The 13,453-nt window shown below is 43.4% G+C and overlaps 2 protein-coding genes across 8 annotated transcripts; one reads left to right on the forward strand and one right to left on the reverse strand.

The window, feature by feature from the left end:
- The first annotated feature begins 1,735 nt into the window (after window positions 1–1,735).
- Window positions 1,736–6,999, forward strand: gny (ALG6 alpha-1,3-glucosyltransferase garnysstan). 5 transcript variants are annotated; one of them, XM_025301511.1, is made up of 6 exons: window positions 1,763–2,187; window positions 4,862–4,942; window positions 5,027–5,428; window positions 5,510–6,166; window positions 6,467–6,792; window positions 6,930–6,999. In XM_025301511.1, the coding sequence occupies exons 3-5, from the start codon at window positions 5,267–5,269 to the stop codon at window positions 6,728–6,730; spliced, it is 1,083 nt and encodes a 360-aa protein (XP_025157296.1). In that variant the 5' UTR covers window positions 1,763–2,187; window positions 4,862–4,942; window positions 5,027–5,266; the 3' UTR covers window positions 6,731–6,792; window positions 6,930–6,999. The 5 variants fall into 5 exon arrangements, with proteins under 5 accessions (XP_011141275.1, XP_025157296.1, XP_019697483.1 ...); XM_019841924.2 differs by having other exon boundaries at window positions 4,862–4,950; window positions 5,027–6,166; XM_019841922.2 differs by having other exon boundaries at window positions 5,027–6,166.
- Window positions 7,000–7,366: 367 nt separating this feature from the next.
- Tpcn1 (two pore segment channel 1) lies at window positions 7,367–13,200 on the reverse strand. 3 transcript variants are annotated; one of them, XM_019841919.2, is made up of 12 exons: window positions 12,659–13,200; window positions 12,382–12,547; window positions 11,859–12,076; window positions 11,342–11,506; window positions 11,133–11,258; window positions 10,326–10,633; window positions 9,966–10,246; window positions 9,511–9,729; window positions 9,316–9,435; window positions 8,760–9,099; window positions 8,311–8,612; window positions 7,367–8,239 (listed from the first exon to the last, which is right to left on the reverse strand). In XM_019841919.2, the coding sequence occupies exons 3-12, from the start codon at window positions 12,063–12,065 to the stop codon at window positions 7,893–7,895; spliced, it is 2,415 nt and encodes an 804-aa protein (XP_019697478.1). In that variant the 5' UTR covers window positions 12,066–12,076; window positions 12,382–12,547; window positions 12,659–13,200; the 3' UTR covers window positions 7,367–7,892. The 3 variants fall into 3 exon arrangements, with proteins under 3 accessions (XP_019697478.1, XP_019697479.1, XP_011141279.1); XM_019841920.2 differs by having other exon boundaries at window positions 12,379–12,547; XM_011142977.3 differs by lacking the exon at window positions 12,382–12,547 and having other exon boundaries at window positions 12,659–13,199.
- Between the last annotated feature and the right edge of the window lie 253 nt (window positions 13,201–13,453).

Genomic DNA, 13,453 nt, shown 5'->3' on the forward strand with positions numbered 1-13,453 from the left:
TTATTTTTTTTGTAAGATATATATGTATATAAACTTTTAAAAGTAAAAATTATATCGTGTTACAAAAATTTAACACGTTTGTTAATAGTGTCCAATATTTAAAAAAAATATATCTTTTTAAAGGTTATGTTATTCAAAATATTCAAGAAAACCTAGCTACAAAAAATGTCCATAATATAAATTTTTACAAGTAAAATTTATCATTATTTATTAGAACACTGAGTTATATGGTTATTTTACTTGTTATTGTAACAAATTAATTATTATAACAATGCAATAAAAATATTAAATATAAAAAATCTTGGCGCGGCTGCACCAAAAACTATATCGAACTAAAACTTATTTGATACATATATGACAGCATTTTTATTATAATATATTCTATAATGAAGGTTTATAATTTATTTATTGTAATACTATATAAACTTAAATAAAACATTATACCGTATATATATAAAGAGAATTTACAAGAACATTTTATTATAATAAAAATGCTGTCATGTATGTATTAACCAAATTTTAGTTCGATATAGTTTCTTAAAGTCAAATTAGATATCATTGACATTTCGTCAATTATAATAAGAATAACATCTCTGAATAAAAAAATATCAAAATATGTAGAATATATATACATTCGATATGTATATTCTACAGTACAATAATTCTTCTACTTTTAATCTAATATTCAATGATAATAAATAACATTTAATTGCATTCGTTTGGTTTTTTTATTTCGAAAATAAAAAAATATATATCAGGGTGAGATTTCACCCATGACAACATTAACGTGATTTTCTTTGATGCTTTATTTAAAAGTTCAAATATTTCGTCGACTCGCGGGATATTTATAATCGGAGTCTCGTCGCGTTAATTAACATGTGCTCCTCCGAGTGGATCGAATGCTCACCGACAGCCACTGTCAGTGCCACGAGCGAATGTCCGGAGCGGACGGGATGCTGAATTGAGAAGCAGGACGAAGGGAACGGGACGCGGGCAACGATACATTATGCGTCTCCAGACGTATCAAATCGTTTATTATACAGGAGACTTTGATACGGCAACATGTATGTAGAGGATTTATTATTTAATATATACTTTTATTTTTCTTGCTCCCCCCTCCCGCTCTTTTTAGACTTTCGGGCATAGTCTGGCACAAAGATAGTAACTATGGTTGTAGCATGGACATACACCGTCTGAAAGTGGATGTAGCACGGACTTCCACCACATGCAGATTTTACTACCAAGACCTAAAAGTGGATGTAACATCGTAGTTCTCCTCTCAAAATGGATGCAGATGGCGCCCATTTCCAGTGCGAAAAATCGGTATCGCCGAAAACGCCGTGTTGACCGCTCTCAGCTTCCTCTCTGATATTATCATATTATATATTAAAACAAGAAACACTTACAAATGATACACAAGCATTGTAATATCAATAGTCGATTTTTAAAGGTCTTCATCATCGCTGAACGTAAAACTATTATTTATTATATGGTAATGAAGTAAAATAGTTTGTATTGTAACTAGACAGCACGAACTTAAAAAACGATGCATAAGAAACCTGTAATAAGGTTTTTTTATATACTTTTGTTATACATCTTTCATTATCCTATACTCATTTTTCAATATATCTCATTCTTTTCTTCGAAGCCTTAGCGATACCTTATATTCCAGCGAAATACGTACGCGACTGGGACTGAGCGGAGTTGCGCTTATTACGCATGTGCGAAAAAATCTTACGATCTGGTAACGCTGGTGGACAGCGGCGGCGCCAAGGGCGTGTCTGGGTGGGCGCTGGCTCACCTAAAAATAGTCTGGTTCGCCCTTTGGCCCATCCTAAGAAGACTGTAGAAAATTTTAGTATAATTATGCTGTCCTATTCTGTCCAAGTTTTCAGGCTTATCATGACACACCCATATAAACGCTGGCCCATCTATAGCCCACCCGCATGAATCGTTCTGGCGCCGCCTATGGCAGTAGATTTCGGGACGCAGCCGTAGATAATAGTCGTTAAGCAGTTTCTGCTGAACGCGGCCACTGACACCCAGGATAGTAGCAGCAGCATCGAGTGTCAACGTGGTAAACAGTGGTTCATAACATCCGTTCATAACGGTTATCACGAATGAATGCCGTATACCGAAAAACATATCGACGAAAAATTAATAGATGCATTGAGAGCTTGGAAAGTGGTACGTAGAACGCATTTCTTTTACGCCTTCTCCGTTTTTTCTTGCATGTGCGTAGCGTCACTCATGATAAAATTAATAATTTCGCCAAGGAACAATATTGACCATTAATATCGATTCGAGGATAAATCTCTGAGCAATAGATGCGTATATACAAATAATTTATGAGATGATGTGTGAAGAATGTACACACAAATACTCCAACGAGGATCGATCGTGCTGTAGGGTACACAACATGCAGGGAGAGCTCAAGGTCACTCTGATCCTCTTTTGCGCCATTCTGTTGAGATGCTGCGTTACTTTCCACCCTCACAGTGGAGAAGGCAAGCCACCGATGTACGGGGATTATGAGGCGCAGCGGCACTGGCAAGAGATCGCACTGAATCTGCCCGTGAACCAATGGTACATCAATACCACCGATAATGACCTGCAGTACTGGGGATTAGATTATCCGCCGTTGACGGCATACCACAGCCTACTCTTAGGTCACATTGCGAATACCATCGACCCCTCCTTTGTGAGACTGCATGAATCCAGGGGAATTGAGACTGTGACGCATAAGCATTTTATGAGACTGACAGTCTTGATCGCAGATGTTTTGACTTTCATACCAGCAGTTGCTTACTTTGTGATGAAGCTGTGCTTATGCGAGTGTTCTCAAATAAAAAAGTTGAATATATGTGGCAAGTCAAAACTAAGGTATTTCCTCCTCATGACGGCGCTGATATATCCAGGACTGATAATGATAGACCACGGGCACTTTCAGTACAACTGCGTGTCGTTGGGTCTCTTCATTGCCGCTGTAGCCGCTATAACTCGTGACTGGTTCGCACTCAGCTCAGTCTTGTTTGTTTTGGCGTTGAACTACAAGCAAATGGAATTGTACCACGCTCTGCCGTTTTTCTTCTACACGCTCGGTAGCTATAAAGGAAGGTCTTGGAATTCTCACAGTCTAATGAAACTGATGGGTGTTTCGTTCACGGTACTGGCAACGTTCTACATCATCTGGATGCCATTTCTACAAAGTAGAGATCTACTTGTCAACGTGGTGCTCAGATTATTCCCATTCGCCAGGGGTGTATTCGAGGACAAGGTCGCTAACGTTTGGTGCGCGATCAATGTCGTGTACAAGTTGCGCAAGACCTTCACGAACACGACTTTAGCCAAAATCTGCCTGGTGGTGACGACGTGCGGAGTCGCGCCGAGCTGTGTGCATTTATATCGCTCGCCTGGGAGAAACGCGTTTGTAGTTTCGTTGATCAATTCCGCGCTGGCATTCTTCCTATTCTCGTTCCAAGTTCACGAAAAGTCGATTCTCCTGGCCGCGGTGCCAGTCCTGCTGCACTTCCATAATGATCCGCTTCCTTGTTTCTGGTTCTTGGTCATCTCGTGTTTTAGTATGTTGCCGTTGCTCATTAAAGACGGACTATACTTGGTATACATCCTTACCATGGCTATTTATTTCATAACTATTTCTTGGATGTGGCCTGGCATGTTTCATGACGATAAAGCAAATGACCGCTCGAGCAGACGCGAATCTTCTAATTCGAAGCGGAGACTCCTGGCGCGAAAGAAGGAACATGGATTTTCCTCGTACTTGGGTTACAACAAGAAGACTTGCTTCCTCGTTACATTTTACCTATCCCTCTCGGGAGTGTTGCTTCTCTCTGTCGCCAGCAAGTACGTGAAGCCACCCGAGAGGTATCCCGATCTGTTTCCGCTTTTGGTATCGGTGTACTCGTGCGGTCATTTTCTCCTCTTCTTTGTGTATTTCAATTATGCCCAATTCACCGCGTCAAGGGGGAACTGCGGAAAGTGTGTGAAGTATGAATAGAAAGGCTGTGCCATGCGTTAACACATTGAAGTGTTGAGGATGAAGAATAATTAAAATAGAATTAAAGAAAGCCATTGTAAATAAAACAAGAATGTGTACGAAACAATACGTGTCGCCTGCTATTTTATAACGTTACAAAAAACGTATCATGCCCTACAGCACGTTATCGAAAGCCTATTTTTACCACCGTTGTATACGCAGATAGACATGTTGGCAATAATATACATATATTTATTGTATATTTTATGATACCATTGAAGTAGCATAACATGTTTGTAATATACTCGCTGTAAGAAATACGTTTTTATAATTCCACTTTGCAACAAAATATCAGTTTGCATTGCTGATTAATTGCGTCCTCTTGCCCACACAATACATGACATGTGGCGCAATTTTCATGACATCAGATTGCTTCTTTTACATGCTGCTACAATGCTTCTTGTATAAAGACGGATCTTTATGTACTTATGCTACTATTTTAATTCTCGAATTCAGTCTCTATGCAGACAATGGGTCTGTTCCTTATAGCTACACTGCTGAACTAGCGCAATAAGTTTTTAACTTATTGCACTGGTTCAGCAGTGCAGCTACAAAGAACAGACCAATACGCCGAAATTTGTCTATCTGGGTATACGCATGTTTGTATTAAAAAAAGAGAAAGAAAAAAAACGCATTCGCGTCGGGACCTTGAACTATGCTCCGGAGCTTCGCGTCTCTCATCCGAATTTGCATCAGTGATATAACTGCTCACGTGACTTTACGTTTTCCAGTCGAGCGTCATTTTATGTCGCCTTTCTGACATATCTTCCAAATACAGACAGCATCGTTTGCATTGCATTGCAGGAAACGCTAGGTCACCCCAGTGGTAGCGGCTCAGGTATGCGTAGTGACGAGTTGGAAGATAGCCTTGGATTAATGTAACAGGTAACATTGTGTATAGCAGACGATATTTTCCCTCTGGAAGTTTCAGCATGAATCTTCTAAATAGTTGAATATCATGTAATTCAGCCTGGTGCATGCGGCCCAGAAGGAAGAGCTAGTGGAGACCACTAAAGCTTTCGCGAGGCACACAGTAAAGCCGCAACAGCGGGAAGAAGGGGCGAGAGACAGCCAAGAAGTGCTGATAAGTAGCCACATTGAGAGAAATTCGACTGGTTGCGTGAATCTCATATAACATTGATTCTTCCGTCAAGTAGATAGACGCGGCGGTTTGCGAAGGATTCGCTCGACGGAATCTCATTAGCCGTGATGAGGATACATCAGTTCAAAGTGTCGGCGCCGGGCAAGGTGATCTTGTTTGGTGAACACGCGGTAGTGTATAATAAACTCGCAGTGGCAGCTAGCTTGGACCAACGCATGACACTTGAGTTTGCCGAACTGCCTGACGAGGTAGCGGAGTCGAGGCAAATGGTAGAAATATCATTGCCAAATATCGACTTGTATCTAAGCGTGCATATTAAGAAAATCAAAGACTTCATCTCTCTTGATCAGTACCACGAGCCATATGATTACGACAATCTGTACCGTTTGGTGCGAGAGTTCGTCCCCACGATAATCAATCGCGCCACGACTGAGCAGATTCAGAGCTTGGAGGCGTTTTTCTTTACGATGGTCTTTGTCAACCGGAATCGGACGGTCTTGAAGCCCTTTCGTGTGCACTTGGATACGGAGTTTCCTATCGGCTCAGGCCTTGGTAGCTCGGCATCGTTCGTAGTGTGCTTCGTGACGTGTTTCTATTACTGGTGGAAGTTGCGGAAAGGTGAGGCCAGGAAATTCATCCCATACGACTTGAGACACATCGCAGATATGTCCCAGATGTGTGAGAAGGTCATGCACGGCAATCCGTCCGGCATCGACACGAGCGTCTGCACGTTCGGCTCGATAGTGAAATTCAGGAGCAACCCGTATATTATGGAGCCGATGGCGAAAGCACCGAAGCTGAAGATCCTGCTGGTCGATACGCAAGTCCAACGTAGCACGAAGACGATGGTGCAGAAGGTAAAGGAGCTGCAGGCCAAGCATCCTACGATCTACGAACCCTTCATAGCGTCCATCGACGGGATATCTGACGCTGCCTTCCAAGCTCTCGTCCCGATTTTCCGTCTCTCGGACAATTGTGAAATTCTCTTGAAATACAAAGAATTGATGGTAAGTTTCGACAGTGAGTGTGACATATCTCGAAAGAAGAAGTACCTCGATGCACGTTCCTTCGCTTCTCTTGTCAGAAGAAGCGCACAAGTTTACGAATTTGAATTACTTCGTGAATCCTTCTAGGATTCGGAAATCTTTAGAGAGAACATGAGCAGCGTAAATGTTGCCTTTTGAGAGCTCGAAGGTTTTCTTATCAGTGAAAACTCTGAACAAGTTTCTTCTTTTTCGAGATACAGACTTGTGTCGCCTCTTGCCTTTTTCCTCCGAGACTCACGTTGTGCGCGCGTTCTCTTGCAGAAACTCATCAACATGAACCAGAACATACTGTCTATGCTGGAAGTGTCGCACCCGGCATTGGACAAGATTTGTGACGAGGCCCAGAAACACGGACTTGCGGCGAAACTGACCGGCGCTGGCGGGGGTGGACACGCGTACGTCTTGATTCCGCCGGACACCTCGGACGAAACCATCTCGAATCTCTCGCAAAAACTGACAGCGGAGGGCTTCAAGGTCACGCCAGCTGAACTAGGCGGCAACGGAGTGAGGGTCGAAGACGTGTAAGGCGATATTTTTCTTAAATCGTCAGTTTTTGCGCATCGGGGGAAAATGGAAGAAAACCGATGGTACTATACAACGTATATTCTATAAATTATAATATATATATATATATATGACTAACATTACATTCCATAAATTAACGACGGTAAAATATAAAGTACATTTTCTGTTAAATAAATACGTAGAATATATCACATTGCAGATGGGAAGTTAACGATAAAACAATCTCTTGCTAGTAAAATACGCAACGACGTTAGATATGTCGATTACGGTATAAATAACACTGGCGCAGGAATACGCGTGATATGCCGAGTCGACTCGAGGGAGGTGAGGATTTCCGCCCGATTTCTCGTCACGTCTTCCGAATCTCGCAAAGTGAGAGGAAACTGCCGTTTGCAAAGAGAACTGACGAGTGAGAGCGAAATCCCAAACTGGCTGAGAAACCGCGCTTCCGTCGAACCGACCGATATTTTGATATGCCTCGATCGAATGCCTAAAGTAAAGCCGCTCCTAAATCCACGACCTAAAACGAACTTTCTACGGGGTTAAGTTTTATCGTCAAAATCATATAAAATGCATGAGATGCAGCGCGCGCTTCGATACACTATCGTAATCGCATAGTGTTCAACTGTGTACGCGTTAGGCTAACGTTAATATCTGCCGCAGTGCAGCTGTTACACTTGGAAGTCGACGTGTGATATCGCGTGATATCAGCGAGATTAATATTGCTATCTCGCAAGACGAGATTTTCCTTTTTACTACAATTGGACGCAAGCTAATTTACAGTATAAAATATGCAAAGAAAATTACCGGTACTACTTGGATCAAAAACCTGAAGACTATTAGCTATCGCGCGCTCTGTGGGTCATTTAAGAGTACTGTGTCATCGCTAAAAAAGAGAGAGAGAGAGAGAGAGATCAGCCACCTAATGTGTGGTGCATCGATTTTTCCGCTAATTCTCAAGATCTATATACATTATTGTAATAACATCAACTGTAATAATGTATATAATTTTAAATAATTAATATCTAAATGAACCGCGCTCACATATACCGTGCGACAAATGCATCGTCACAGATGCATTCGTGTTCGTCCGTTATAATGCTCAAGCGACGATTATAAATTAAATTTACAATCTAAATTACGTGTGTCGGTATTAGTATCTTTACCGTGTAGATATATTATTACTTGCTTGATGCCGCAAGTTGCCGTTCAACATTAGATGATCGGTGTCGGTGATATCGTCGCCGCATCCGTCTTCGGCGGTGCCGCGCGTCACGTCGGATACGAGTTGCCTCTCCTCCAGCTTCGCCTCCGCCAGCCACTTGTTTATCTCCTGCGTGTACATCTTCCGCTGCAGGACCTCCCGCGTTCGCGGTCGCGAGCCCACAAACATGGTGCTACCGCCAACGACCAAAGTGCTGCGCAAACTCTCCAAAGTCTGGAAGTCCTCGATTATACACTGCAGCTCGTCCCACTTCAGTTCCACTTCCTCGTGAAGCATCTTTTCCTCTGAAAAGGGATCATGATAGAGTGCATATATAGGCGCGTCGCGAGAAATCACCAACACTAAGCGCGCTTACCGTCGTGTTTCGAAGTCGACTTCTTATACTGTATCCTGAATCGGAAGCCTTCCAAGAAGCTGGACACCACGATGGTCAGCACGATCATGGTTACCAAGTAAAATATCATGAAGTATATCCGCGTGTACATCCCCGTGGTAAACGCATACGCGTTCATCAGTATGAACCAATTGTTAACGACCGTCAATTCGAACAGCGTCATACCGCTGGCTATGAGATTGTCGAACGTATTGAGATAGTAATATCCCAATGCCGTGCTGCCGTTAGCTGAGTACTCATAGAAGTCTTCAACGGTCGTGTTTCTGTCGGGGGCAAGAAAGGAGGAAGCATTTTAAAGCATATCGGCTGTCATTTTCAACAATTGAATCGAGTTCGTTCAAACGAACAAACGCCGCCATGAACAAAAGCCACTTACGCGGGATCTCGCGAGCTCGAGGCTTAAAACTTACTTGCAGCAATTGCGCATATCGTATCCCGCGAACATCTCCATACCGATAATCGCGAAGAAATAATATAGCACTAGCATGACAATCGCCGTCGAGCACATCTGAGGCGACAAAATGACGAGGGTACCGAAGACGTCTCGGTAGCGTTTCTTTATCTTGAACAGTCTCAGCGTTCTGAGAGGTCGGAACAGAACCAGAAACGTGGCTGACGGGAACAAATTGAGAGCGCACGCGGCGACGACCATCATCACCGTCGTGCCCAAGTCGAAGAGATTCCAGCCGGAGCTCAAGTAATGTCTCACACCGAGAGCCAGTATCTTCGACAATGCCTCGGCTATGAATACTGCAAATGGCATACATTTTAGCACACTTGGCAACGTGGAAGAGACACGACGTGTATTCCACTACCTGGCTGGGAACGTTTAAGCCTTATGCTCTTTACTTTCTGTTTCCTTCTTTTTATCTCTTTTTGACATAAACCTTATAACTGAAGAAAGAAAAAGATAAAGAATATAGGAAACAGGAAGCAAGAGCATATTGTAGATCGGGCTTTACTCACTTGCACCGAATAACAGAGTGTCCCAACAAGCGGCGAACCCGTGAGACGACTCCTCGAGGCTATCGCTCGGCTCTATTATCCTTGCAATCATGGCGATACAGTTGCCGATAATGATCACATCTGCGAGAGATCACAGGCGATGAGACACACATCGGGCTTGCGATAAATTCACGCGTGCGTCACGCGTATACTTACACACTAGCGTCTCGAAGTACGGCCACTTAATAGCGGTGTGGGCGCCCATGCATAACACTTGCAGAGGCCACCAGGCGTTGCGATACCACGGTATATTGGAGTACTGCAGCTCCCACTGGAGTGTCGTGGTGTCGTAAATCGACAGGAATTCCTCGCAACTCAAAGCGCCACTGCCCGACACGTTCATGTGACAAAATATTAATACAATGTCTCTCGTGGCTGTAACATGCATACACAGTCGTTGCAGACATTCGACTGCTATAGTGTCATCGTAAAGTTACATCACTTGTTTCCGTCCGCGTAACGTCGAACCCGGCTTTCACTTGTTAAATGTATCACGCCGTATCGTGTGAGAATCGGCCGCATGAACGTCCTTATAGCACATGTTCGACGAAACGCGAGCTATTGTATATTCTACTGGAAGAATGGACAGTGGTAATCCTAAGTATACACACATTTGTTCGGCGCGTAGTACCGCATCAGACCTTCGAACTGACGGAATCGCATCTTGTCGGGATTCTGCCGGGAAACCAGGAGCTTGAAAGCATGCTGACACGCTTTCCTCTTGTGCAAGAACAGCTTCTTGAATTTGTCACGTTCGCGGAATGTGAATGTTTCGTTCACCACGGCCAGCATCAGGTTCATCATCACGTACAGCATGGTACACAAATAAGAGACGAAGTATATAGCGTACCATTTATTGCGCGAATACGACGGCATCATCACGTCTGGGAAGCTACGGGGTTGCGAAGACATTAGCGACAAAATTCGTATCGGCGATGAAGATTGCCCTCGCGTATCAGGACCATACTCACTTGGCAGTGGTGAGCAGAACGAATAGACTCACGAAGCTATCTTGCAACGTGGAGAAGTTTCTGTTCATTTCACTGAACATGAAGTAGCCCAAGACCGTGTACACGGTGATCAAGAAGAACAGAAGGCCTAGCATGTCCAAGATGGGCGGTAGCGTGAGAAGTATCTGCCTCACGAATCTCCTCACACCTCCGCAGTACTTGGTGTCTATCAGAAAAATGGGTCTTAGCGCGCGCGTCACGCGGAAATGCGAGGATTGCCGCACCAGGACAGTCAAGGCTTCGAGAAACATGATAGCCAGTGTGACGCACTGAAACAAAGTGAAATTCGCGCACGTGTGGACATATATGAAATACCTTAGGAAATCAATCAAATCCGATTGACGTCGGGCCCGTGTTAGTTCCCCTTTCTCGCACGTCAAAATCGTGTATTATCTTCTTTCTATTCGTCCGAATTGAATTCACGATGAGTTTTCACATCGCGATGCGTCTGACATTGTATTCGTAACTCTCTATAGCTTATTATATAAGTAAGCTAATAAGTCATTGCATATTCATTGCAGTACTCATTACTCATCTCGATGATGCGGTCGTTGATCGGTAATGAATGGGTGATTACTGTCTGATACTCTTGTACCGTTGTGTAATAAGCGTGAATAATTATCGGTGACAACTGTCGGGACGAGCAACAATTCGGATCTGATCATGCAAATATTCTGTTTCTCGCTCAACAATAAATATTTCCAGCTGAGATCACTGTGTTCTGCTTCCTCGGCAGTATAGTAGCACCTAAATAAACATTCCTCTTACTTTTAGCGTTGTACGTTTGTGTTTTAACAGCGTTGCCCAGCCAGTCCATCTCAGCTTCAAAGCCAGTTGCACACCGATGATAATCAAGGTGAGCAATTCTATCGAACCGTGCATCCACACTGGCACCTAAGACGCGTACAAACGACGAAATCTTAATGAATGAAGGCACGTATGACATATATTTTACATTACAAATGAACAACATGTACTCTAAATAATGGTAAAGCAGGTGCTTCAACGAATGCCAGAGACAGAAGGATCAATGAAGTCAGTAAATCCAATCCATTGTACCATCTGTTGTGAACTAAGAGGTATGCTGGCAAATCCTCGGGATGCCTTGGATGAGAATCGAATTTCTCATTATTCCTGCCTTCCTGAAAGGGTTTGCAAGTGCTCCATTAGTATTATAACATTAGAGAGTATTACAATTCAATTAAAATTGTTTATTAAGCTTATTGTAAGTTAAGGTCTTACACAACACAATATTATTTGATAGTTTGATATTTGTTCAGTGTGTAGAGAAACATGAGGCAACTCTCTGTATATTATGTAACACGTATTACATATATATCCAGCAGTGGGGAACATAATAAACATCCTTGAAGGAATAACGCGATGAATTGAATGCAATCTTTTATTCATACATATGCACATGTTTCTGTATACTAATGACTAAGTGCTATCGATTGAAACATGTTTGATATATATAGTCAATACACAAATTACCTCTAGGAATATCGCAGCTTCATGATAATTCATTTCCCAGTGCATATCTATGTCCACGGACATATCACGTGCGGTAAACATTATATTCTCAGTCATACTTCCGGTTCCTGTATCTGTCCTTTCATATTTATTATTCAGCTCATTAGTATTGTTAGCGGTGTCAAACGACGACCTGACATGACTTTCAGTGGAAGGTGAAGACAGCATTGAGCCGTATTCTGCAAGAAAATATGAAGCTTCGTATCCCTCCAATATATCAATAAATCCTCATAAACATATTTCTGTAGAAAGTAATACATTTAAATATACCAAATGTACAAATACAAAAATATACATGAATGGATATTTCTACAAATCAATAATCTCTCCTTGTAAATATTCTGGATGCAATTTGAAGCATTTTCCGACTGAACAACTATTTCGCACAATTCATCAACTCGATTCGCGCACGTCGGCTCGAGAAGCCGCGAATGACAATTAGCCACGGACTGGCAACGCTAGAAAAAAAGAGCGCGTTTACTACAATTATATTCCTCTCGTTAGAATACACGTCGCTCCAGTCGCGAGAGGCCGTGTTTCGTAATCTCGCGTTATCAGAGTTGGTCCAGAGGGTTCAGGTCAGTAGGTGGAACCGAGACAACAATCTCGGATAGGATCCAGCAGGCAACGATCCAGAGACCCATCTGAAGCTACAAACATTTCGGAGCGCTTAATGAAAAACTGTAGTCTGCAGGACGCTTCAAAACATTCGCAGCATCAGTCGGCTTCTAGACGAGGACTATCGAGACCGGGGAACTCACGTCGGCTTGAGCCGTTGGTAATCTCCTGTTCGAGCGGTAGGCTCGTGTCATTGTCGAATCGCTGGTAATCGTGCTCGCCGGGCCGCGACGACGAGGACATTGGGGAGCGCGTGGTAGCGTCGTGACGCGCGTCACACTGGATCACAGCAACAGCAACAGCAGCAGGGCACAACACACACACACACACACCCGACCCGCGTGACAGTCCAGCGTAACGATAGTCAACGGACTATCACTACGTCATCGGCGCAGTGTCCTGTCAGATATCCTCTCGCTCCCTCAGCACGCCGAAAGACGACTCCACCGCGACGACGGCTGACTGAACGACGCGACGCGTGCGGGGGCGTATATACGCAAGTGCGGGCGCATGATGTGCGCGTTGTACTCGCACTGACACCCGCGCGACATGCCAGGCTGCAACAATGCGACGTGACGCGACGCGATGCTTCTCACCGCCAGGTACCGGGGACCGCGATACTTTCTGTACCGTGCGACAACGGATAACGGAACACGGCTGGTTCCACTGCACTCCTCGTGCACTTTGCTGCACTCTCCGTCGTTGAATGGAGCGCGCGCTTCCCCGCGCGCATGCGTAGACTCCAAGTGCCCTCGCGGCTAATCACGGTCGCCACCTCTCCGGTTTTTGCCCGGAGTAAAAAAAAAATATATGTTTAAAATTATACGTTTAATTTAAATATAATCTTATGTTAATATATTAAAATATTTTATTGGATAAATTTTTTCGTAACATTTTTTTTATAACGATGTGATACTAGTGCAATATGCGTATGTTCG

The sequence above is a fragment of the Harpegnathos saltator genome, unplaced genomic scaffold (genome assembly GCF_003227715.2).
Source record: "Harpegnathos saltator strain DR-91 unplaced genomic scaffold, Hsal_v8.6 scaffold425, whole genome shotgun sequence".
Taxonomy (NCBI): Eukaryota; Metazoa; Arthropoda; class Insecta; order Hymenoptera; family Formicidae; genus Harpegnathos; species Harpegnathos saltator.